General features: G+C 41.3%; 1 protein-coding gene across 2 annotated transcripts; it reads left to right on the top strand.

Moving 5' to 3' along the window:
* The first annotated feature begins 53 nt into the window (after positions 1–53).
* lin7b (lin-7 homolog B (C. elegans)) lies at positions 54–19,574 on the top strand. 2 transcript variants are annotated; one of them, XM_072369371.1, is made up of 6 exons: positions 54–482; positions 13,755–13,873; positions 14,198–14,269; positions 17,820–18,029; positions 18,235–18,410; positions 18,950–19,574. In XM_072369371.1, the coding sequence occupies exons 1-5, from the start codon at positions 407–409 to the stop codon at positions 18,400–18,402; spliced, it is 645 nt and encodes a 214-aa protein (XP_072225472.1). In that variant the 5' UTR covers positions 54–406; the 3' UTR covers positions 18,403–18,410; positions 18,950–19,574. The 2 variants fall into 2 exon arrangements, with proteins under 2 accessions (XP_072225472.1, XP_072225471.1); XM_072369370.1 differs by having other exon boundaries at positions 56–482; positions 18,235–18,398.
* Positions 19,575–25,107: the final 5,533 nt, after the last annotated feature.

The raw sequence follows: 25,107 nt of genomic DNA, 5'->3' as shown, positions 1-25,107 counted from the left end.
TAATTAAATCTGGGCAGCAGGCAACAGCTTAGAGCGAAATGATCAAACCAGATAAAGTTGCCTATGGTCGAGTCTCGAATACTATTACGTTTATATTACACTAAGAGTTTTATTATTTTGATCAAAATACTTCTAATATCTTAAATCATTAATCTAAATGTAAGTCGGTTAGGATGAACACTGGATATCATCACTTTTATAGACCGTAGTATGCTAGAACTGTTCTCTGCATTCACGCATTGAAGACCCGTATCTGTGAAGAAGCTCCTGCGTGGCCACTGATATCAGTAACACATCCTCAGTCTGCTGATCATGTCTTCCAAAAAGATGGACCACGAATTGCTGTAAGACGGTTTTTTGCCCGCACGCAGTATTTAGAGGACCATTCCGGACACAGTGTCTCAGAATGATGTCCTCTTTCTACCACCCTGCAAAGGATACTGACATGGCGCCCATCACGGAACCGCTCTGCCTGGAGAGGGGTAACGTACCACCTCGACCGCTTCATCAATTTTACTGAAAAATATGTAGCAAGCTTAACCCTGTCACATAATTATGTCATTAACAGTGTGTTCTTTATTATGCGCTTACCAGTGATGGCGAGCTAAATCTGTCTAAATAAATGTGTTATATTCTGAACAATTTAAACACCGTGCGTCTACAGATGCATAAAATGACTCCAGGTCCTGTTTGGGTAAGCGTATTCAGCATAGACCATTTATGGTCTATACTTAAAATTACGAACTGAACTGCCAGGTGTTCTGGACAGCATGTCATCATTTAATTGCATGAAATTTGGCTGGCTGTGATCGTCGTCCAGTGACAAACCAGGCCTTGATGCGTACTCAACGGGGAGCGCAGTGAAGGTGCGGTCAGGCGGGGAAAATATTCCATCAATCCCATTTTAATCGGTTCTATCTTAGTTTTTTTTTTTTTTTTTTTTTTGCATGAGTAGTAAACGCGTATGGTCTTCACAACTCTCAGATCCGTTCACGGTGGCCGCAAGTCCAAGAAGTCATGATTCTATTCATATCGGTTTTTAGTTTATTCAGAGCCGGCTCTAGCCATTTTGGTGCCCTAGGGGAGATTATGGTTTGGTACCCCCCACCCCCAAGCGTGTGAACATCACCCCAAATATGAATGGACAAAAACCATATGACAGATTTTAAAGGTTTAATTGTTGATCAAACAAACAAAACACACATAAATGACAATAAAAGATAATTAAAATAGATAACATAAATAAAGCCAGAGTTCCTGTTCAGATTTTGTACAAATATTTAGAAAGTTGTGACTGCTCCTATAATAAAAAGAAGTAGCTGTTTTCAAACAATACAAAACAATGTAAAAAAAAGAATATGATATTGGAATACAAAAATGTAATGATTTAACTCAGTCAGTCCTGGTCATGGCAAATATTTTGCCATATTTTTTTTCTTTTTCCCAGCATAAATTGAAATGGTGCCATGGTCAGTGAACACTTTGTACTTTTATTTGGCAGCATTTATTTGGGCCTTGGTACTTATGGTACTTATAGAAGCAGAATGTGCAAACAAGACAAATTAGAACTAGCAAGTCCACTGAGACATTGGGAATGTTGGGTATGTTTTGATAAACTTCAGTTGGGAGAAGCTCCTCTCCTCTCTCTCTCTCTCAGGGCCACTCACATATTAAGATAAACCTCCTTCAATTTCTTCTCCTGTAGGAAACTGAATGTTCTAAGGCGGGAATCTTGTGTTTTGGCAAATCTGGGAAAGTTTGCAAGTCTGATTTTACCTGATAATCAGAATCAGAAGCATTTATTGTCAATCAAGCATTACAACATTACATTGCACGCAGATTGAAATGGCGTTTATCCAACTCCAGTGTGTGAAGAAACATACAGATGATAAGACCATCTGCTGACTAACTCAGTCCTCACTGTATCAGACAGGGATGGGCAGTCAGCAGGATCAATAGGGGCTACCTAGACAGACTAGTGCCTGGATATGTTGCAGTTAATGGGGTGTCCTCAGGCTGTTGAATCGTAACAGTGAATGCTCTGTTGGTTTCTTCACCTGTAAGCAAATCAAACATAGTTAATTCCTCAGTAAGCTAAACAGTAAGATAAACAATGATTTACAAATAACAACACATCAAGTAATGGAAACATTTTATGCATATATTATGAAAAAACAGTAGTACAGTTCAATTACATGAGTGAGAAAAAGGTTAAGAATAAAATTTTAATTGTTCTTTTCATGTGGATAAACTATTCTAGGTTTATATGTCATGTAGATGACTTGAATAAATATTGATGGTTGCAGTCAATTCCATGTGTAAATTGTATTTATCATCAAATTAATTTTATTGTGCTACTTTTACCATAATAATAGAAGTATGTAATACAGCTTTTAATAATATATATTGTTTGTATTCTTCCTTTTAAAAAGGTCAGGCATGTAGTAATATGGTATTCAAATGAAAATTGGGATCTGTGTAAACCACAATTAATTAACATTGTTTTCTGTTCCAATGGAGGTTTAGTAATTTTCAAAGGTTTGGCGAAATTATTGGCATAGTGAAAATAGACTTTTATAGCCTCCATGTGCGGACAACTGGACAAAAACATTCCAGATGAACAGGCCTAGATGAGTTGCATGTATAACTGATGTGAATACTATGATAGAGTACTATTTGACAGAATTATACCAAAAATTAAGCAACTTTGATTAATTTCAACTTAGCTAGCCTCTAGCTAGTACAAATGAAAAGTAAAACAGCATTTTTTTATGTTAGAGATCACATACCTCTGCACTGGGACCTCTTTTTTTCATCTCTTCCTTTCTCCGCTTTCTGAAAGTCGCACCTGAGGGCTTGGACAGCCTTTTCATGATGACAATATCAATATGAAAAATATTACTTGTTGACGCCTGTCAATAGGAACCACTACCTGTGATGCGCACAATAACTCGTCCCACCCCCTTCTTGTAGAGTGCATGGTGCAAGACAGATTCAGGGTGCAAAAGTGCCCCCTCCAACAGGTAGAACCATAGGCTATGTGGCCTATGCCAACAGCTGGCACTGGGCCTATATAATGCCCATTCCAACAACAGTCATCTTGGGGCGTTATGCAGAGAGTACCGAGTACTGAATTTCAAAATGTACAGGGGAAACAAAAAGCAGAAACATCAAGCTGCATTGGGTTGCACCTGGGTTGCCCTAAGGTGAGGGAACCCTCCACATCCCTTCAGAGGAAATTCAGGCAACAAAGAGTGGTTCATGTTTTCAGTTCTTCATGTACTTCATCTATATTTTACATGTTAGCGGATTGTGAGAACTATGGTAAAACTACCTCTAAGAACCAGGTTTAATAATAATATTAATGATAATAATACATTTTATTTACAATGCACTCTTCATCAGGGATCTCAGAGTGCTACAAGGTAATGGTTTAATGTAGTAAAATAACTGTTATTTATGTTAAAAGGCCATTTGAGTGTTTAGAAATAAGTAAGAAATGAGAAAAAGGGAAGATTGGTCTGCCGCTATCTGGCGCTAGTGACGTCATGTGCAGTTTTGCGCTCACACTGCAATGGGTTTTCGCTGCAGTCATTAGCATGACTAACTTAATAAGGAGCACCTTTCTGATATGTTTTGACCCCGAACACTTGTTTATATTATGTTGGTGTATTGTGAAAAAGTTTAAAGATACTTGCTAAGAGTTCAGAGAGAATTGCAGATCTCAAAACTTCTTTTGCTATTGAAACTACCGTACTTTTCACTGTGTGTTAATATTTAAATTGTTTACATTCCCTGTTGAATGTCTTTTTAATGTGAACAAAGCTTTACTTTTGGAAGTTCTGTTACAGAACAGCATCACTTCTATTCAATTTCAATTCAATTCAATTTTATTTATATAGCGCCAGATTACAACAATTGTCATCTCAAGGCACTTAAGTAATATAGTCCAATTCAAGCCAATTGGAATTCAATTCATTGTAATCATAATCCAATTAATTCATATAGAGCCAATTCAAAAAATTAATATCCTAGCTAAGGAAACCAACAGATTGCACCGAAATGTGTCTTCAGTCCAATCTCCCGTCCTGAGCGTGCATGTGGCGACTGTGGAAAGGAACGACTCCCTTTTAACAGGAAGAAACCTCTGGCAGAACCAGAACCAGGAAGAAACCTCTGGCAGAACCAGAACCAGGAAGAAACCTCTGGCTGAAACAGAACCAGGAAGAAACCTCTGGCAGAACCAGACTCAGGAAGGGTGGCCATCCGCCTCGACCAGCTGGGGTTTGAGAAGACAGAAAAGAGGGAAAAGAGGGGGGAAAAACACCATAACACCATTCAAAGGATATCTGTTGGAACAGGGAAACATACGTTAATAGCCACAATAATGTCACATGTACATAAAATCAATCGTGAAATTAAACAGGGGAAAAAGAGAGCAAAGTGAGGAAAGGTGTGACAGATGAGCCCCCAGCAGTCTAAGCCTATAGCAGCTTAACTATGGGATGTTTCAGGATTACCTGAGCCATCCCTAACTATAAGCTTTATCGAAAAGAAAAGTTTTAAGCCTAATCTTAAAAGTGGAAAGGGTGTCTGCTTCCCGGACATTTACTGGCAGCTTATTCCACAAGAGAGGGGCCTGATAACTGAAGGCTCTGCCTCCCATTCTACTTTTAGAAACTCTGGGAACAACAAGTAAACCTGCAGTTTGGGAGCGAAGTGCTCTGTTAGGAAAATATCTTACAATGAGACGTTTAAGATATGATGGAGCTCGGTCATTAAGAGCTTTATATGTGAGAAGAAGAATCTTAAATTCTATTCTGAATTTAACAGGGAGCCAATGAAGAAAAGCTAAAACTGGAGAAACATGATCTAACATGATTTCTGTTAGTTCTCATCAGAACTCTGGCTGCAGCATTTTGGATCAGCTGGAGGCTTTTCAGAGAATATGTGGGACAGCCAAATAATAAGGAATTACAGTAGTCCAATCTTGAAGTAACAAATGCATGAACTAGTTTCTCTGCATCACCCTGAGACAGGATGTTCCTGATTTTAGCAATATTACGAAGGTGGAAGAAGGCAGTCCTAGAAACCAGTTTTATATGTGCGTCAAATGATAAATTCTGGTCAAAAATAACTCCAAGGTTCCTCACTGTAGAACTAGAAGCCAAGGAAATACCATCTAGAGTAACTATATAACTAGACAATTTCTCCCTGAAGCGCTCAGGTCCAAAGATAATGACTTCAGTTTTGTCTGAATTTAAAAGCAGACAGTTCTGAGTCATCCAGGTCTTTATGTCTTTAAGACAGGCTTGTAGTCTGACCAACCTGTAGGTTTCATCTGGTTTCATAGATAAGTACAGCTGAGTATCATCAGCATAACAATGGAAATTTATGCCATGCTGTCTGATAATGTTACCTAATGGAAGCATGTATAAAGTAAAAAGAATCGGTCCAAGCACAGAACCCTGAGGAACTCCATGACTTACTCCAACGTGTGAGGAAGATTCTTCATTTACAAGAACAAACTGGAATCTATCAGATAAATAGGACTTAAACCAGCCTAATGCATTTCCTTTAATCCCAATAACATGTTCAAGTCTCTGTAACAGAATGCTGTGATCGATCATATCAAATGCAGCACTGAGATCCAACAGGACAAGCACAGAAACAAGTCCGCTATCAGAGGCTAAGAGGAGATCATTGGTAACTTTCACCAGTGCCGTTTCTGTGCTATGATGCACTCTGAATCCTGACTGAAACTCTTCAAACAGATTATTTCTATGTAAATGATCACAAAGTTGAGCTGCAACTATTTTTTCAAGAACTTTGGACAAAAAAGGGAGATTGGATATAGGTCGATAATTAGCCAACACTTCTGAATCAAGAGTAGGTTTTTTAAGTAAAGGTTTAATTACAGCAACCTTAAAAGTCTGAGGTACATATCCTATCAACAAAGACCGATTGATCAAATCCAATATGGAAGTGTCAATTAAGGGGAAAACCTCCTTGAACAGTCTGGTTGGGATTGGGTCTAACATACAAGTTGATGGTTTAGAAGAGACTATTGCTGTTGTTAGCTCAGAAAGATCAACTGGACAGAAGCTGTCTAAATACAATTCAGGTTCGAAAGATACTTCTAAAGCTGCTCTACTTGATGATACATCAGTGATAATAATGGGAAGGATTCCATTAATCTTCTCTCTGATAGAAACAATTTTATTGATGAAGAATCTCATGAAATCATCACTGCTGAGAGTTAAAGGAATACATGGCTCAACAGAGCTCGGACTCTTTGTCAGCCTGGCTACAGCGCTGAAAAGAAACCTGGGATTATTCTTATTCTCTTCTATCAATAATGAATAATAAGCAGTTCTAGCTTTACGAAGTGCTTTCTTATACGTTATTAAACTATCTTTCCAGACTAATTGAGACTCTTCTAAATTAGAGGAACGCCACTGTCTCTCCAGCTTTCTTGCAGTCTGCTTTAAAGCAGCTGTGAATTATACCAAGGAGCCAACCTCTTCTGACTGATTACCTTCCTTTTCAGAGGGGCAACATTGTCCAGTGTTGTACGCATTGAAACTATAGTGTTGTCAACAAGAGAGTCAAGTTCTACGGGAGTCAAATTTAGGTAGCCGTACTCTGTCATATCTGCACATGGCAGTGAAGAAAAGGATGATGAAATCAACTCTTTAAATCTGGTTACAGCATTCTCTGACAGACACCTTCTATATGTAGAATTCTTCTCAGAAACCGTGTAGTCAAGTAATGTAAATTCAAAAGTTATTAAAAAATGGTCAGACAAGACAGAGTTATGAGGGAACACTGTTAACTGTTCACTCTCAATGCCATAAGTCAGCACAAGGTCAAGGGCATGATTAAGGCAGTGAGTAGGTCTGTGAACACTTTGAGAAAATCCAATAGAGTCTAATATAGAATTAAAGTTAATATTTAGGCTGTCATTTTCAACATCTACATGAATATTAAAGTCACCCACTACAATGACTTTATCTGTACTCAGCACTAACTGGGATAAAAACTCTGAGAATTCAGAGAGAAACTCAGAATAAGGGCCAGGTGGACGATACACAACAACAAACACAAGAGGTTTTTGTGATTTCCACTTTGGGTGGGAAAAACTGAGAATCAGAGATTCAAAAGAGCTAAAACTAATCTTGGGTCTAGGACTGATTAGTAACCCTGATCTGAAGATAGCTGCCACTCCTCCTCCTCTGCCTGTGGTTGGAGGAACGTGAACATTTAAATAGTCAGAGGGAGTTGATTCATTAATGCTAACATGATCCTCCTGCTGCAGCCAGGTTTCTGTAAGACAAAATATATCAATATGATGATCACAGATCAAATGATTCACTAACAGAGACTTCAAAGGGAGAGATCTAATATTCAGCAAACCACATTTAATAGTTTGATGTTTTTGTTCAGTTAAAGTTTTTGTTTTAAATTTTTTTTGTACGAGAGGATTTGCTCCTTTTGTGTTTTTTGATTGAGGGGGGGGGGGGGGGGGGGGGGGCAGCATCAGGTGGGAAGTCGCAGAGAAGTGTGTAAGACTACAACTCTGCATCCTGGTCTCAACCCTGGGTTGTCATGTTTTTGGATGACTAATAAATTCGTCCATATTTCTAGAAATGAGAGCCGCTCCTTCCAAAGTGGGATGGATGCCGTCTCTCCTCATCAGACCAGGTTTTCTCCAGAAAGATTGCCAATTATCTATGTAGCCCACGTTGTTTGCTGGACACCATCTAGACAACCAGCGATTGAATGAGGACATGCGGCTAAACATGTCATCACTGGTCAGATTTGGCAGGGGTCCAGAGAAAACTACGGAGTCCGACATTGTTTTGGCAAAATTACACACCGATGCAACATTCATTTTAGTGACCTCCGATTGGCGTAACCGGGTGTCATTACCGCCAACGTGAATAACTTAAAACTTCAAAGTTTACTTTCACCAATGGTGGTTAGCATCAACACCTAAGGATTCTTCACTTTTTAGTGCATAACGTAAAGTAACTGCTCACATTTGTTTGTATGTAACGTTATGAAATATTTTTGTAAACTCTCCGTGCATTAGTTGGGCATAGTCACAAAGTTAGAAACAAAAAATTACCTTGATCAAGGGATACAGACATACGATACTTGGCTTCAAGTTTTCTTGAAGTCAGAATGTATTTTTATCAACAAGTGTCTAGTTTTATCCACTTTCACTGAAGTTAGTACTGATCTTTATATGTCTATGATCCTCCGTGTTTGATTGTTCGTTTCCTGCGGTGCTCCTCTCTAATGAGCGGTGCTGCTGAGGCCTATGGACTGAACAGGTGCAAATTGGTTCAAACAGGTATCCTTCAAACTCCGTTCAGTACACCAAAATCAAAGTGTAAAAGAGTTAATCAAACAAAATGTATTTCTATCATCTCTACTCGAAATGCTCTATAACTTACACTTAAGACGGTTGAGTTATTACAACAGAAGGTTTTTTTCTAAGTAGATTTAATTTATCTTAATTAATTAACAGTAATTTTTTTCAATAATTTAGTTAGGGTAACTTAATTGTTTTATTAAGGTGTGCTGTTTGGTCTTCCAGTGTATGTGCCTCAGCATCCGCTGACCCCGCTCTGTTATTTTATGTGACCTTCCGCTTCGTCACTGAGTTGCTGTCATTCCCAATCGCATTCTCTTTTGTTATAATACGATGGAGGGTTGATTGTGGAATATTTCGTGGCGAGGAAATTTCATGACTGGACTTGTTGGACAGGTGGCATCCTATCACAGTAACATGTTGGAACTCACTGAGCTCCTAAAAGCGACCCATTCTTTCACAAATGTTTGTAGAAGCAGTCTGCATGCCTAAGTGATTGACTTTATGCACCTGTGGCCATGAAAGTGACTGGAACGTGTCAATTTAATTATTTGGATGGGTGAGTGAATACTTTCTGGCAATATAGTGTATGTTAGTTTAGATGTTGCATGGAAAATAAAAACCATCACATCACTGTTTTATTAGATATTTGAAACTTTCATGATCTGAGCAAACCACTGTCTGTCATACCATCTAAAAGACAGGACCATAAAAAGCAGCACAGGTGTGGAAGAATCTAATGATAGCCTATTTCTAATGTGGATATTGTCTTACCCCTAACAAAAACTATGGAATCACCACACAAGGTGGATGTTCACTCTTCATTTTTAATTTGTGAACGAACAGCTGAATGGGGAAATAAAACAGATATGTTTCAAAACTATTTCAACATTTGAACAATATGGCAGTGTGAAACATAATCGAGAAAAAAATCTAATAAAAATGTAAGCCTAGAAGCCCTAGGGGGCCTAGAAGCACAGCAGAATAGCAAGCAAGCCTATGGCTCCTCAGGAAGGCGTCATGAGTCCATACACCAAGTTTGGAATTGATACATCAATGCATCGCAGAGATATGACCTCACTTCCTGTATGGCCTGTTGGAGCCAAATTTGATTGGCTGCAACGGGAAAACGGAAGCGAAATTAAAAAATCCACATGATAACGTTTGTGAGGCTTGGTCTGAAGATTCTATGTGTCAAGTCCCGTGGAAATCAAACAATCTGAGTGACCTGAAATGCTTTTTGAAGGTTTTTGATAAAATTAAAAAATGGCGGACAATCCAACATGGCACAAATTATGTCATAGGATGCGATGACCTCGTCTACATCCAGGGATTCCAACGGTATCTTGAAATTTGGACCAATGGGTCCAAAGTTATGAGCAAAAATGCATTTTTGCCAATTATTGCGCCCCCTGAAGGTCAAAGGTCACCAGAATTCTCTGAATTCAAGTTTGATTAGCTGGTACAGGCAAACGGAAGCGTAATTAAAAAATCCACTCATTAACTTTTATGCAGCTTGATCTGAAGATTCTATGGGCCAATTTTCGTGGAAATCGGACAATCTGTGTGACCTCAAATGCTTTTTGAAGGTTTTTAATAAACTTTGCTAATGGGACTGTCCTGAATACGTGTGCCAAATCTCATCGCACAGTACAGCTGTCCATCAAGTGTGGAGCAGGCTGTGAGAATCCCATGTATATGAAGACATCATCAGCAGGGTTTTTGAAAATTTGTAGGGGGCGCCACTGAGCCATTTAGCTCCAGACACACACGATGTTCTTTACATACGTACGAGCTCATCAGCATGGAGGTGTGTGCCAAGTTTCATGACCTTGTGATGATGATATGGCTTTCTACCCACAAACGTGATTTTAGGCGCCTGGACACGGACACACCATTTAGACTTTGGAAAATTTGATCACAACTTTTTAGTTGAGTGTGAGCATGCGCACATGTACGCAGTCAGGGCAGAGTCCCTGGCAAGCCTATGACGTTTGGTGAAAATCATACAATGTATGCAAAAGTTATGACTGACTGTGTTTTGTGGCAAGCAGAGGCAAGACGTCAAAGTTTGATGGTCTGCCACGGACACACCTTTTACAATTTGGAAAATTTGATCATACCTTTTAATCCCCCCGTGGCTGAAGAGTAAGCACAACAAGTTAGAAGCCATTAACATTAAATCCATAGGAGGAGGTCGATCAAATGCGAGTTGTGGAAAAAGGAAAAATGGTAAAAAATTTGCATGTTCAACTTAAAATGGCCGACTTCATGTGGACCCAGCATCATAACGTCAGAGGCTTTTTTGTGGGCCTGGGCATGACGAAGGCGTGTACCAAATTTCGCCATCCAACACGAAACTAAGCCCAATGCAGGGGTATTTAGAAAAATTGTAGGGGGTGCTACAGAGCCATTTTCCTCTGGCCACACAGAATATTCTTTACATACGTATGAGGTCATTAGCGTGGACATGTGTGCCAAGTTTCATGACCCCGCTATGATGATGTCAGTTTTGACACACAAACCATAACCATAACAGCCATAACACGATCTTTGCCACCCCGTCACATACACACCTTTTGGGAATTTTCTAAATAAGATGACAACTTTTAATCCCCCATGGCTGAAGAGTAAGCACACCAAGTTAGAAGCCGTTAACACAAAATTTGTCGGAGGAGTTCGATCAAATGCGAGGTGTGGAAAAAGGCAAAATGGCACCAATTTGCATGGCCGACTTCCTGTGGACCCGGCGCTATGATGTCAAGAGGCTTTTTTGTGCGTCAGGACTTGATGAAGGCTACATGAAGGCGTGTACCGAATTTCGTCCAGCTACGCAAAACTAAGCCCCACGTCAGAGATATTTATTCTTTTTCTAGGGGACACTATATAGCAATTATGACGCAACTACAGTAAGACAAAATGGCGCACCAGGCCTGATGCGCATGCCAAAATTGGTGAGTTTTTATGCATGGGAAAGCGCTGAAAAATGCGATCAAAGTGCAAAGAATAATAATAATAACTCCTTCAGATACAATAGGGCATTTGCTGTTTCACAGCTCGTGCCCTAACTAGGGCTGCAAGCAGCACTCAGCGGGCCCTCGCACCCCTACGCACGTCAGGGTAGGCGTCGGATTCTGTCCGATGCACACCGCACAGCACAGCCGTCAAGTGTAGAGCAGGATGTGAGAATCCCAGTCAGGCGTAGTATCGCCGGACGTAAAAATGAACATTTATGGCTACCAGCTGGTGGCGCTATAAGCTTGTCATATGTATGCATTCTGGGTGGAATCAAAGTGCAGCCTATGAAGTTTGGTGAAGATCGGACAATGTATGAAGAAGTTATAAGTGACTTATTTGGCCACCAATAGGTGGCGCTATAAGCACATGTAAATTTGGTAATATGTATGCGTTGTGGTTGGAGCCCAAGTGCAACATATGAAGTCTGGGGTAGATTGGTTAATATATGTGGGAGTTAAAAGCTTCTTTGTTTTTCATGGTGAGCAATGGCCAGTCGTCGAACTTTGAGGTTTAGCCATGGCCACACCCTTTAAGGTTTGAGAAAGATTTCCATAGTCCCCCATGGCTTAAGAGTAACATCGCCAAGTTTGAAGCCTGTAGCATGAAATGTGTAGGAGGAGTTCCATCAAATGCGAGGTGTCAAAACGGGCAAAAATGACGCTAAAACGCATGTTCCACTCAAAATGGCCGACTTCCTGTGGACCTGGCGCCATGGTGTCCATAGGCGTTTCTGTGTGTTTGGGCATGACGAAGGCGTGTACCAAGTTTTTTTTTCAGGGTACGGCAAAATGACCCCATTCTTTAGGCTTAATTGCAATGTTGTAGGTGGCACTACAGAGCCATTTTGCACAGCCAGTGTTTGCGAATGCCAAATTGCGCCGTTTCCCCCCATGACTGGCGTCCTTGACGAAACTGGCGTGGTTTGGAGGAGTCTTCGTAAACAATAATAACAATAACGCCTTCAGGAACAATAGGGTGTTCGCAGTTCACTGCTCGGACCCTATTAATAATAACTGGGGCTGCAAGCAGCACTGACCGGGCACTCGCACCCCTGCGCACGTCAGGGTAGGTGTTGGACTCCGTCCAATGCGCACCGCACAGCACAGCCGTCCGTCAAGTGTAGAGCAGGTTGTGAGAATCCCAGTCATGCGTAGTACCACCGGACATAAAAAAGGACGTTTATAGCCACCAGCAGGTGGCGCTATAAGCACGTGTAAGTTTGGTCATATGTATGCATTCTGGGTGGAGCCCAAGTGCAGCCTATGAAATTTGGTGAAGATTGGAAAATGTATGGAGAAGTTTTAAGTGACTGATTTGGCCACCAGTAGGTGGCACTATAAGCATGTGTAAGTTTGGTCATATGTATGCGTTCTGGCTGGAGCCCAAGTGCAGCCTATGAAGTTTGGTGAAGATCAGACAATGTATGGAGAAGTTATAAGTGACTTATTTGGCCACCAATAGGTCGTGCTATAAGCATGTGTAAATTTGGTCATATGTATACATTCTGGGTGGAGCCGAAGTGCAACCTATGAAGTTTCGGGTAGATTGGATAATGTCTGTGGGAGTTATAAGCTTCTTTGTTTTTCATGGCGAGCAATGGCCAGTCATCAAACTTTGAGGTTTCGCCACGGGCACACCCTTTAAGGTTTGAGAAAGTTTTCCAAGATTTTTTATCCCCCATGGCTTACGAGTAACATGGCCAAGTTTGAAGCCTGTAGCATGAAATGTGTAGGAGGAGTTTGATAAAATGCGAGGTGTGGAAACGGACAAAAATGGCACCAAAATGCATGTTCCACTCAAAATGGCTGACTTCCTGTGGACCTGGCACCATGGTGTCCATAGGCTTTTTTGTGCATCTGGGCATGACGAAGGCGTGTACTGAGTTTCATCAGGGTACGGTAATTGCAATGTTGTAGGTGGCGCTACAGAGCCATTTTGCGCCGCCAATGTTCGCAAATGCCAAATTGCACCGTTTCCCCCAACAACTGGCGTCCCTGGCAAAATTGGTCTGGTTTGGAGCAAACAATAATAATAATAACGCCTTCAGGAACAATAGGGCCTTTGCAGTTCACTGCTCGGGCCCTAATAATAATAATAATAATAATAATAATAATAATAATAATAACGCCTTCAGGAACAATAGGGCCTTCGCAGTTCACTGCTCGGGCCCTAATAATAACGCCTTCAGGAACAATAGGGCCTTCGCAGTTCACTGCTCGGTAAGTGCTTAGAGAGTCAATTCTAAATTGCTGCATTTGTATAGAGTGGAGCTCCTTTGATGTTGTGGGGCCTTTAGAAGGCAGTTTACTGTTGCACACTGTTGGTAATGTAGGCTTGTGTGTGTTTGCTGGGTTAGATATATGCAGAGTGATCGAGCTGCTGGACAGGCTGCAGCGAACAGGTGAGCTGCCTCATCCCAAACTGCAGGCCCTGCAGAGAGTCCTACAGAGCAAATTCTGCGCTGCCATCAGGGAGGTATGCATGATATGTGTTTGTAGAAGTTTGCAGGAGAAAATACTTTACATTTTATTGACAAGCTATTCCTATTGTACTCTAAGAGTATACACATGATTACCCAGCATTTTCTTAACTCAGTCACTCCCCCATTTCTAGGTTCACATGATTAAACAAACTGAAAAAACCTTTGACAGAATAGTCAAAGCACTGGGTTAAGCTCAAGTAATAAACAATTTTAATGACTTGGCTGTTTGTGTTGATGTCCATTGCAAGTGTTATCTAGTGTGCAGTATGATAGTCCTCTGCATTTCAGCATCTATTATCTGTGTTGTTGTCTTCCAGGTATATGAGCAACTGTATGACACTCTAGATATTGTTGGAGGCCCTGAAGTGCGAGCACAAGCAACAGCCAAGGTATTAGAAATAAAATTATTCAGTTCAATTGAGTTTTATTTGCATTAAATAATAACCAAATCGTACTTTACCTTAGCTTTTGCATGATGGCTCAATACTGTGTAGTTGCTGTATATAGTCATCTACATAGACCCCCCAATGACAATATCCATGTCATATAGACAGACCATTCTGACCTAAAAAAACAGAAATTGGTTGCGTTAATCTGGGCACCGGTATGAGATAGGAAGTCTTCTACAGCACCAGGACTTTTTCTATCTGAAAGCTCATATTGAAGAGCCTCTGAAGAGAGACTGCTAGCTTTCTTGCACAGTTCTTCAGAAGCCTTGGGCACACTCCATCTGGGCCTACAGCCTTTCCTGACTGAAGTCTCCTGAGCTAAGCTCCAACCTCCACTATAGTTAGAGACAGGGGGAGCTGCTGAGGTTGTAGTGGAGGGATGGCAACAGAAGTGATGTTGTTGTCAGTCATAGAGATGGGGGTGTAGTTACTGTGAGATGATATTTTTAAGGAGCAGTTGCAGAGGTGGAGGTGTGGCTGGGCAGAGGAGGTCTGTAGATGGGAGAAGCTGCAGAGGTGGACCTGCAGTGGAAAAAGCCACACTATTAAACCTGTTGGCTCTGTCCTCATCCCCCTCCACACATCCCTGGTGTTATTCTTCTCCCGCTGTCTCTCTACCTTTTTCTTATACTCCACCTTAGCTCGATGTCATATCTTTTTGAGTTCCTGTTGAACACTCCTCTGCTTTTCATTATTCCTATCCTGGAGCGCACTGTTCTTCTGGTTCAGAAGGTCTTTGATGCCACTGGTGATCCAGTGTTTATTATTAGGATAGCACCATACAGTCCTCACAGAGTCACTGTGTATCACAGTGGAATCACAGTGTCCCTACAGAGGTTAATTTCCCATCTGCACCAAGGGCAGAAAAGGCTTGGTTCCTCCACCTCCTGTTGTGCCTCTTTGCCCTTTAACTTCGCTCCAGCTCTGCATCCACGGTACAGCTTCCTCAGCTCAGTCGGAATATGGTCAACAGTTCTTCTCTGTTGTAGACTGCTATACTCGTAGCAGTGCACATCATTGTCCATTAAAATAAATAAATAAAAAACAAAAAATAGATGAAAACTACAAACAGCGAAATATCTCAATAAAAATCAGTAAAAATCTCAGAGCTACGCAGACTTGCTGCCTATATTTCATTGCATAGCAACAGAGTCTTGGCAATTACATATCTCTGTTATTGTATTACTTCAATAAAACTCTGCATATAGGAAAGAGTGTGTTTTCAGGTTATCCATAAATAATAAATATCCAAAAAAATGTAGATTGGGCAATTCACAACAAAACATTTTAGATGGTGAGCTATTTCGGTCTGGTGCTACCAGTTACCTTCAGAATGCACTAAATTCATTAAATAAGGTTCACCTGTGTGCTATCTAAGTGTCACATTGATCCCAGTATATACACCTGTTCTGAAAGCCCCCAGAGTCTGCGAAACCACTAATCAAGAAGCAACACCATTGTTGGGGATCTCCCCAAATGAAGTCATTCATCTGTGGAGGAAATTGGAGTTTACTCTGAAAGTCCTTGGCTTCCTTTCTAGGTCGCCACTCCCCCTGATCAAGTCAGTAAAAAACACTGAGACTGCTTGCCCACTCTTCTTTCCTACCAGACCTCTGCGGAGACGTCACACATACTCTCTTCTGGCCAGACCTCTGAGGACAGAGGTCTCCCCACTCCTTCTCCTGCAGCCCTCGCCCTCACCATGCAGTGGGACAACAAAGGTCTTCTAACTTCAGCTCGTTTTTTTTCTCACAATCTACAGGATCAGGGCAGTCTACCAGTGGCCCGATCCTTCTCTGTCTCTCTCCCTTGCAGCACACAAAGCCTGTATGGACCAATTCTCAGCTGACCAAGCGATAACCCAGAGTTTCCTTCGCGCCTTTTGTTTGTTCCTTTTGTCTGTGTTTTGAAATAAATCCAGTTTCCGGGTCCTCCCTCTACCTCATACCTGACAGAAGGATCTAATCAGAATGGACCCGGCAGATACAGTGGAGTTTGTTGTTGCCCTTCACTCCTGCCAGAAGAAAGGAACCAACCCTCTTCGAAGATTGAAGGCATCCAACGAACTTCTGGATTTATTTATTTTTGGTGTTCTGGTCAGCCGCCAGACCGGCTCCCACGTTGCCGGAAGTCTGGCCGTCTGCCAGACAGGCTCCGGCCCTAGGCCTCTTCAGAGCCCCTCCCTCCCACCCAGACTTTGGGATGTCTGGAAGCTATCCTTTTTTTTTTTTTTTTCCCTTGTCCTGTCCAGCATTATGGCAGCAGAATTGTAGTCTGAATACCTTTGATGCCAAACAGATTTGCTTTGCCAAGGGAAGTTTTATAAATGTAAAGCTCCCCTTGATGCCCATTTATTTATTTCTGTTTACAATATATGACATGTAATAGAACTGAACCGGACCGGGGGACCAGGAAAGAAGAAGAGGAAAGAAGAGGAAACAGAACAAAAATACAAACAAAAACCAGACAACCAGCTGCTACACCTGTAAAAAACAAAACAGACAACAATCCATGGCCTCTGAGGGGAATCCAGCCTTAGCGCCACCAGGAGCACCTGAAAGCAGACAAGCAGAGAAAAAACAAACACACAAACAAACAAAAACAAGCACAAGAAGCGGCAATCGCATACAACACAGCTGTGGATATAGATGACCTGAGACGACATGATAATACATCAACTGCTTAGCGACCATGCTACTGGACTAGTGTGTGTGTGTGTGTGTGTGTGAGAACATGCCACTCCCATGGCACAGGACCTACATGATAACCGTGCTTAGTTATGAGTGTATAAGTGTACAGGGCCACAATCCACAGCATTCTTCAGCATAACCTGTTTGTCTTCCAGAGATCTGAGACTGGGACAGAGGTTCACCTTCCAGCAGAACAATGACCTGAAGCATACTGCTAAATCAATGCTCAAGTAGTTCAAGGGGGAATGGTTTAAAAGCCTTGGAATGACCAACTCAAAGGCCAGACCTCAGTTCATATGAGAATCTTTAGCATGACTTAAAGATTACTGTACACTAGCAGAACCCATCCAACTTGAAGGAGCTGGAACAGTTTTGCTTTGTAGAATAGGAAAAAATCTCAGTTAAGAATTTGCTACAATTAGTATCCTCAAAGGAAGAAAATGTCACAGAAGTAAATGCAACACTCTCCCAAATTATGTTTCACTGCATTAGTTTACAAAGTTTACATTTGTTTATATTTAATAAACATAATGAAGTTGATCAAAGCAGACATTCATAATTGTTTTCCTTGTACTTGACTCCGTTTAATGTTAAACCATATCAACAGATTACAGATTTAAAGTTCTGTTGGAATTTATAAAAAACTTCCCAACTCTTCAGGAAATGGGGTTTGTTGTTACACTGACAGAAATGTGGGCCTTTGTTCATAATTTGACCTAGCTGAGCGTTGTTACAGGAGATCATTGTCACCTTAATCATGATGATTAAAAGTGTTTGCTAATCACTGAGTTTCTTATCAGGCCACTGTGGCAGCCTTTGCAGCCAGTGAGGGTCATGCCCACCCAAGGGTCGTGGAGCTGCCCAAGACAGAAGAGGGACTGGGCTTTAACATTATGGGGGGAAAAGAACAGAACTCCCCTATCTACATCTCCAGAGTTATCCCTGGAGGGGTGGCTGATCGTCAAGGAGGCCTGAAGAGAGGAGACCAGCTGCTTTCTGTCAATGGAGTGGTAAGAAGCTTAAGCCCACTGTGAAGTTCTGGAAAGCTAGACAAGGTTACACAAACTCAGACAAATTTATTCTGTTGAATATTCTTGAATATATTCATAGAAAATAAGTAGCATAATTCAAAATGCGTAAACATTCATAATGCTGTGGCTGGTTGGAATAGCTCCCTGTGAGAACTTATAACATGCAGGACTTGTGTTTATGTAGAGTGTAGAGGGGGAGCAACATGAGAAGGCTGTGGAGCTACTGAAAGCTGCCCAGGGTTCTGTCAAACTGGTAGTCCGTTACACCCCAAAGGTCCTGGAGGAAATGGAGGCTCGCTTTGAGAAAATGAGGAGCGCCCGGAGGCGACAGCAGCACACCAGTTACTCGTGAGACTGCTTGTTAGTCTGCAACTAGTCTCTACTGTTATTTTGATATGTATATGAAGTGTGTGCCAGTGTGCCTCATATCCAGAGTCAAATACAGATATACCAATCATGGTTTTATTCTTGTTAAATATTGAGCATCGAAAAAAAACATATTTTCTGGCAACCATGCAGTATGCCACTCAGATAGACCATAAGTATAGCTTAATAGGTACAGCAACAGATAGAGCCAGCCAAAGACATAAAAAAGTTATAAGTGGAATGGTCCCTGCCATTTACAAAAATCCTTTCCTAGTGATACCTCGGTGCTCTTCTGAAGTAATGCTGCTAAATTGATTGACAGCCTGAGATAGCTCACCTATCTTCTCTTCTTAAAAATGTGGCCAAACTATGAAAGTTCAGACATAGCAGAGATGTAATGGCAAATTAAGTCACATTTCAACTTAGAGATCAAGTTAATACCATGTACTAATTTGTCTTAATATTGAGCCTCTGTGGATAGTACCTACAGTTTTACTGAATGAATGGGTAATTTTTTCTTTCTCTTCCCTCAGGTCTCTAGAGTCCAGGGACTGACTAAATACCTCTACACACGACATTGTCCAGCCTCCTGATACTTCTGTCATAGTGAGAGTCGAGAATATTGACAGAAGCACAAAAAAGAGGTAAAGAAAAAAAGAGAGTGGCCTGCCAACAATTACGACAGCTGTAACCTGAAGCCATTGTTTTAATTTAGAGTTGCTCTTCCTTTCCTCTTTTCATGTTCCTCAGAAGAATGCTGACTATGCTTTTTGTCAAACCATGATTGTATTATCACATCCCCATAGTGTAATCATTGTGTGCCCTGACACATAATACTAAAAGGCTATTTTTAGTATGTGGCTTTACAATAATCCAGTATCAGTATCCTTTTATTGTTTTACTTTCTAGCACACTGCACTCATCAGCAGTGTTCAGTCTGCAATCGAACACATGAGCATGGAAAACACCTTCAGTGTTCACCATAGTTTTTCCACGAGAGACCTGTGTTAGATAGCTTACTGTTAGCACTACAGAGAGCTAAATTTACAAAAGTAGTTAGCAAGTGTCACACAAATGTTCGACATATTTGTATTTGTTTATTTGTGTGTTTGTATGTTCAAATTATTGTCAATTAAATAAATATTAACTGTAAACCTGCTGAGTTGCATTCTACAGTTATTGAATGACACAGCTGAGGTTATCATAGTCATGAGGCAATTCAATTTCCAACAATGTCCTTCGGACATAATCTGAAAGCAGCTTGTCTGACTGCTGTTTAAGATTATTATTGCCTCTATTATAGCTACCACAGATAGGCAAGTAATAGAAAACATTTATACTCATGACATTGTTTTTTTGTTTTTTGGGGGGATTTCAGTGTTCTTTTTGTCACTGAGAAATATGGAACGCAGTATCCACACTGAGTTGGGCCTTAAGGATCATGCATCATCCACCATGCCAGCATTAATTCATTTAGATAATCTCCTCGCAGAAGTTTGCACTCTGAAAAGAAAACTCCCATAGATGAAAATGCAACAAGCCCGGGGCAAAGATTACCACTGCGCCTAATTAATAAACACAGTCAGTAATTTTCTACAACAAAACACGGTTTACTACAGTTGCAATACAATTAAAAATTAGGACCACATGTGCACATGGCATCTTATTTTTTTCTTTATCAGAGATCTCTGTCTCAGTCTAGAATTAAAAAAAAAAATTAGAAAAAAAGGTGATACAAGGCAAACTTTCTGCAGTTTCACTCTATTTAAACTCTGATTAAATAAATAATAAATAAAAAAAACATCTTATAATGAAGAATTGAAGTATATGTAACGATTATAACTGTTAAGAAAATTCTCCCAATGAGGCTCAGTCACTGGAGTCAGTTAACAAAAAGTTTAACCTTCACAAGTCTGTGAAACATATCACAAAGCTGACACGGTTTTCTGAGTTCTCAAATGAAACTTCTACCATTTATGCTTTCCACTACAAAATCATTTGCAACAGAAGGTTAGACATTCCTGTAGTTCCCTCCTTTCACTATCTAAGTCTGATGAGTACAGTGTAGTAAATATCACAATGTCATATAAGACTTCTTTGTTCACAGAAGATAGAACTATCAAAAATAGGAGCCCTTCTTCAGCATCCAAGTGCCCCTTAATCTTCCAACACCTGAAAAAAACATTCTTACACATAATACTTCTTTTCTTATGGTACAACCTCATGATAGTTTTCTAACAATAACAAATACAGGTATAACAACAATCCACTGTTGACTCTAGGAAGAGAACACTCTGACACTTTGCAGTAAGACGTATTGCATCACTTCCTGTTACCTTGTTTGTGTCTGTGGAACATCTAGCTCCTCTTGGATTATTAAAAATCACTCTGATAGGGTTTCCGTTCTTATTAACGAAGTCCCACCTTAAACAGAAAGAACCACACAAGAGATCAATATCAAGTTCAGCTTTTGCAAAAGGGGAGAGCCGTCGCTGCTTCAGCCACAGGTTTATGTGTCTAAGCAACCAACAACAATTTCCGACTCCCTCCTTGCAGCAGCCTGGTTTTATTCAAGGATAAGAAAAGGGGAAGAGCTTTACAAAACAAAAGGTTGCATAGAAATTTCATATTCTCTTCTATCAATGATGAATAATAACACCACGCCTAAGACATGTGTCGTCCCACGATGGTGGAATGACCTACCGAGCGCTACCAGAACAGGGACGTCCCTGTCTATCTTCAAGAAGCTCCTGAAAACCCAGCTCTTCAGAGAGCATCTCCTATCCCAGCACTTACCTTGTACTCCCTCCCCCCTCTATCTCTGCACTTTATCTTTCTGCACTTCCTTCTATGCCTGCACCCTATCTCTACTCTGTCCCCTCTGACAGAGTCGGACTCCTGGGTTCCTTCTATGTAGCTTATTGTTAGCTTTTTATAGAGCTGTTATATCTTCATTTGTAAGTCGCTTTGGATAAAAGCGTCTGATAAATACATAAACATAAACATAATAAGCAGTTCTAGCTTTACGAAGTGCTTTCTTATACGTTATTAAACTATCTTTCCAGACTAATTGAGACTCTTCTAAATTAGAGGAATCCCACTGTCTCTCCAGCTTTCTTGCAGTCTGCTTTAAAGCAGCTGTGAATTATACCAAGGAGCCAACCTCTTCTGACTGATTACCTTCCTTTTCAGAGGGGCAACATTGTCCAGTGTTGTACGCATTGAAACTAAAGTGCTGTCAGCAAGAGAGTCAAGTTCTACTGGAGTAAAGTTTAGGTAGCCGTCCTCTGTCATATCAGCACATGGCAGTGAAGAAAAGGATGATGAAATCAACTCTTTAAATCTGGTTACAGCATTCTCTGACAGACACCTTCTATATGTAAAATTCTTCTCAGAAGCTGTATAGTCAAGTAATGTAAATTCAAAAGTTATTAAAAAATGGTCAGACAAGACAGAGTTATGAGGGAACACTGTTAACTGTTCACTCTCAATGCCATAAGTCAGCACAAGGTCAAGGGTGTGATTAAGGCAGTGAGTAGGTCTGTGGACACTTTGAGAAAATCCAATAGAGTCTAATATAGAATTAAAGTCAATATTTAGGCTGTCATTTTCAACATCTACATGAATATTAAAGTCACCCACTACAATGACTTTATCTGTACTCAGCACTAACTGGGATAAAAACTCTGAGAATTCAGACAGAAACTCAGAATAAGGGCCAGGTGGACGATACACAACAACAAACACAAGAGGTTTTTGTGATTTCCACTTTGGGTGGGAAAAACTGAGAATCAGAGATTCAAAAGAGCTAAAGCTAATCTTGGGTCTAGGACTGATTAGTAACCCTGATCTGAAGATAGCTGCCACTCCTCCTCCTCTGCCTGTGGTTCGAGGAACGTGAACATTTAAATAGTCAGAGGGAGTTGATTCATTAATGCTAACATGATCCTCCTGCTGCAGCCAGGTTTCTGTAAGACAAAATATATCAATATGATGATCACAAATCAAATCATTCACTAACAGAGACTTCGAAGGGAGAGATCTAATATTCAGCAAACCACATTTAATAGTTTGATGTTTTTGGTCAGTTTTTTTGGTCAATTTTTTTTTTGCACAAGAGGATTTGCTCCTTTTGTGTTTTTTGATTGGGGGGAGCAAGCATCAGGTGGGAAGCCGCAGATCCCTACATATCAATGCAAACAGTGGAATCAAAGCTGCCAACAGGATGTTTTACAGAACGCTTAAAGTGAGAGTGAGAAGTAGTAGTGAAAGGGTCAATCGTTATATGAATATCATATACTAACGTAATATGAGCACACCTGCCCCTCCAGCTGCTTAGCAAGCTAGAATATAGTCTGCCATGCCTTCCACACATCCAATACATGTCTTGGGATTGGGCGTGTAGAATGCAAAGTCTTTTTAAAAACCACATGAGACATAAAAGATTAATCAAATCTGCAAAAAGTGAAAAGACACTTTCGAGACTCTGGTACTACGTCCTGACTACTATTTTCTCTCCACCTGACAGGAACAGCAACATTACACACGTCAGGGAGAACACTGCCTAGGGCACATCGATTAAGTTCATTTGCAGATTCAGGGTTTGGATTCATAGCAAACAATGAGTATTTGGAGCCCTTGATAACTTAAAATTTGGTGGTAGAGGAATAATGCGACTAGTAAGGGGTGGACATTCATTATGCCAAGGGTATATCATTTCGATATTTGCCTCCTGTGCCCATACGATGATCTCCCCTCATCAGCAAACAATGTGTCAAACACAGGTGATAGGTACAATTTGCTACCTACACAAACGTACTATCACATTTAATCTCTGCTATAGTAGGAGCATACTCAGGCAGGTACAGCTTCTCATTATGAGTACCATTAGAGCCGAGGGCATACAAGGTGCAATTAAGGGGATCCACCTCACCAGGGACCCCAGTGTACGCAATGGGTACACAAGAGTGGTTGGACACAGATTTAACTGAATATTTTGTCAATTGATACCAGACATTACGTCAAATCCATGATTGTCGTAAAACATCTGTAGGCCCCTTTGACATTAAGGAACGCTTGTGAATAAATATGATCTTGCTATCTCCACCAAAAAGCAAGCTGAGGGAAAGAGACCATGTTAGAACAAGAATCAAAACTGTAAACATAATCAAAGATGTACAAATCTAGAAAGATTTTTCAGAACACCATTGTTTTTTCGATTCTCAGTCTTTTTAGGAATGCTGGTTAAAGGTCTGAGTTCCATCGCAGTCCTCACCTGAAACAAGTTATGTACAATGTGCAGAGGTCTTCTGTGTATGGGTGTATGTCTCTCACCGCTTTATATGTGTGTATGTTGATGAGCATTGAGGCAAAAAGACCATTCATCAGCCATTTAGCTTTCTTGCATGTCTCCTCTCTGGTGTTGGTGAACAGATAACCAAGGGTTATCAAAAGGATCTGGGACCTTTTTATAGTAGCTGGCGTAAATCCAAGACGCTCGCTCTGCGATCTTAACAGCTGCGTGAGTGGTCAGGAGCACTTGAAATGGTCCCTGCCACCTTTTGGATGAAGTGCTTCCTTCTGAATTCTTGAACAATCACCCAGTCCCCTGGCTTAAGGTTGTGATGGGGGCCCTCAGCTGGATCAGCAACGGCAGCTTTTACCTGTTGAGAGATTTGCGACAACACCGCAGACAATTGTTTACAATAATGTAACATATCATCATTCAGGAGATGCCGTGTGGCTTTCGTCCTGGCCGTGGAACAGTGGACCAGCTCTATACCCTCGGCAGGATCCTGGAGGGTGCATGGGAGTTCGCCCAACCAGTCTACATGTGTTTTGTGGACTTGGAGAAAGCGTTCGACCGTGTCCCTCGTGGAGTCCTGTGGGGGGTGCTCCGGGAATATGGAGTGCCGGACCCCTTGATAGGGTCCGTTTGGTCTCTGTATGACCGGTGCCAGAGTTTGGTCCGCATTGCCGGCAGTAAGTCGGATACGTTTCCGGTGAGAGTTGGACTCCGTCAGGGCTGCCCTTTGTCACCGATTCTGTTCCTAACTTTTATGGACAGAATTTCTAGGCGCAGCCAGGGCGTTGAGGGTGTCCGATTTGGCGACCTCAGAATCGGGTCTCTGCTTTTTGCAGATGATGTGGTTCTGTTAGCGTCGTCAGGCCGTGACCTTCAGCTCTCACTGGAGCGATTCGCAGCCGAGTGTGAAGCGGCTGGGATGAGAATCAGCACCTCCAAATCCGAGACTATGGTTCTCAGCCGGAAAAGGGTGGAATGCTCTCTCCGGGTCGGGAATGAGATCCTTCCCCAAGTGGAGGAGTTCAAGTATCTCGGGGTCTTGTTCACGAGTGAGGGACGAATGGAGCGGGAGATTGACGGGCGGATCGGTGCGGCGTCTGCAGTGTTGCGGGCTCTGCACCGACCCGTCGTTGTGAAGAGGGAGCTGAGCCAGAAGGCGAAGCTCTCTACTTACTGGTCAATCTACGTTCCCATCCTCACCTATGGTCACGAGTTGTGGGTAGTGACCGAAAGAACAAGATCGCGAATACAAGCGGCCGAAATGGGTTTCCTCCGCAGGGTGTCTGGGCTCTCCCTTAGAGATAGGGTGAGAAGCTCAGTCATCCGGGAGGGGCTCGGAGTAGAACCGCTGCTCCTCCGCATTGAGAGGAGTCAGATGAGGTGGCT

The sequence above is a fragment of the Leuresthes tenuis genome, unplaced genomic scaffold (genome assembly GCF_036924035.1).
Source record: "Leuresthes tenuis unplaced genomic scaffold, fLeuTen1.0.hap1 SCAF_17, whole genome shotgun sequence".
NCBI classification, from domain to species: domain Eukaryota; kingdom Metazoa; phylum Chordata; class Actinopteri; order Atheriniformes; family Atherinopsidae; genus Leuresthes; species Leuresthes tenuis.
This window is presented reverse-complemented; position numbering and strand designations above follow the sequence as displayed.

What these genes read in the sequence shown, in the direction of transcription:
- lin7b (XM_072369370.1), top strand. Translation starts at nt 407, where the DNA reads ATGATGTCCTCTTTCTACCACCCTGCAAAGGATACTGACATGGCGCCC. An exon ending in GAGCACAAGCAACAGCCAAG is followed by an intron (nt 14,270 to 17,819) that starts GTATTAGAAATA and finishes GTTTCTTATCAG; the next exon opens with GCCACTGTGGCAGCCTTTGC. An exon ending in CAGCAGCACACCAGTTACTC is followed by an intron (nt 18,399 to 18,949) that starts GTGAGACTGCTT and finishes CTCTTCCCTCAG; the next exon opens with GTCTCTAGAGTCCAGGGACT.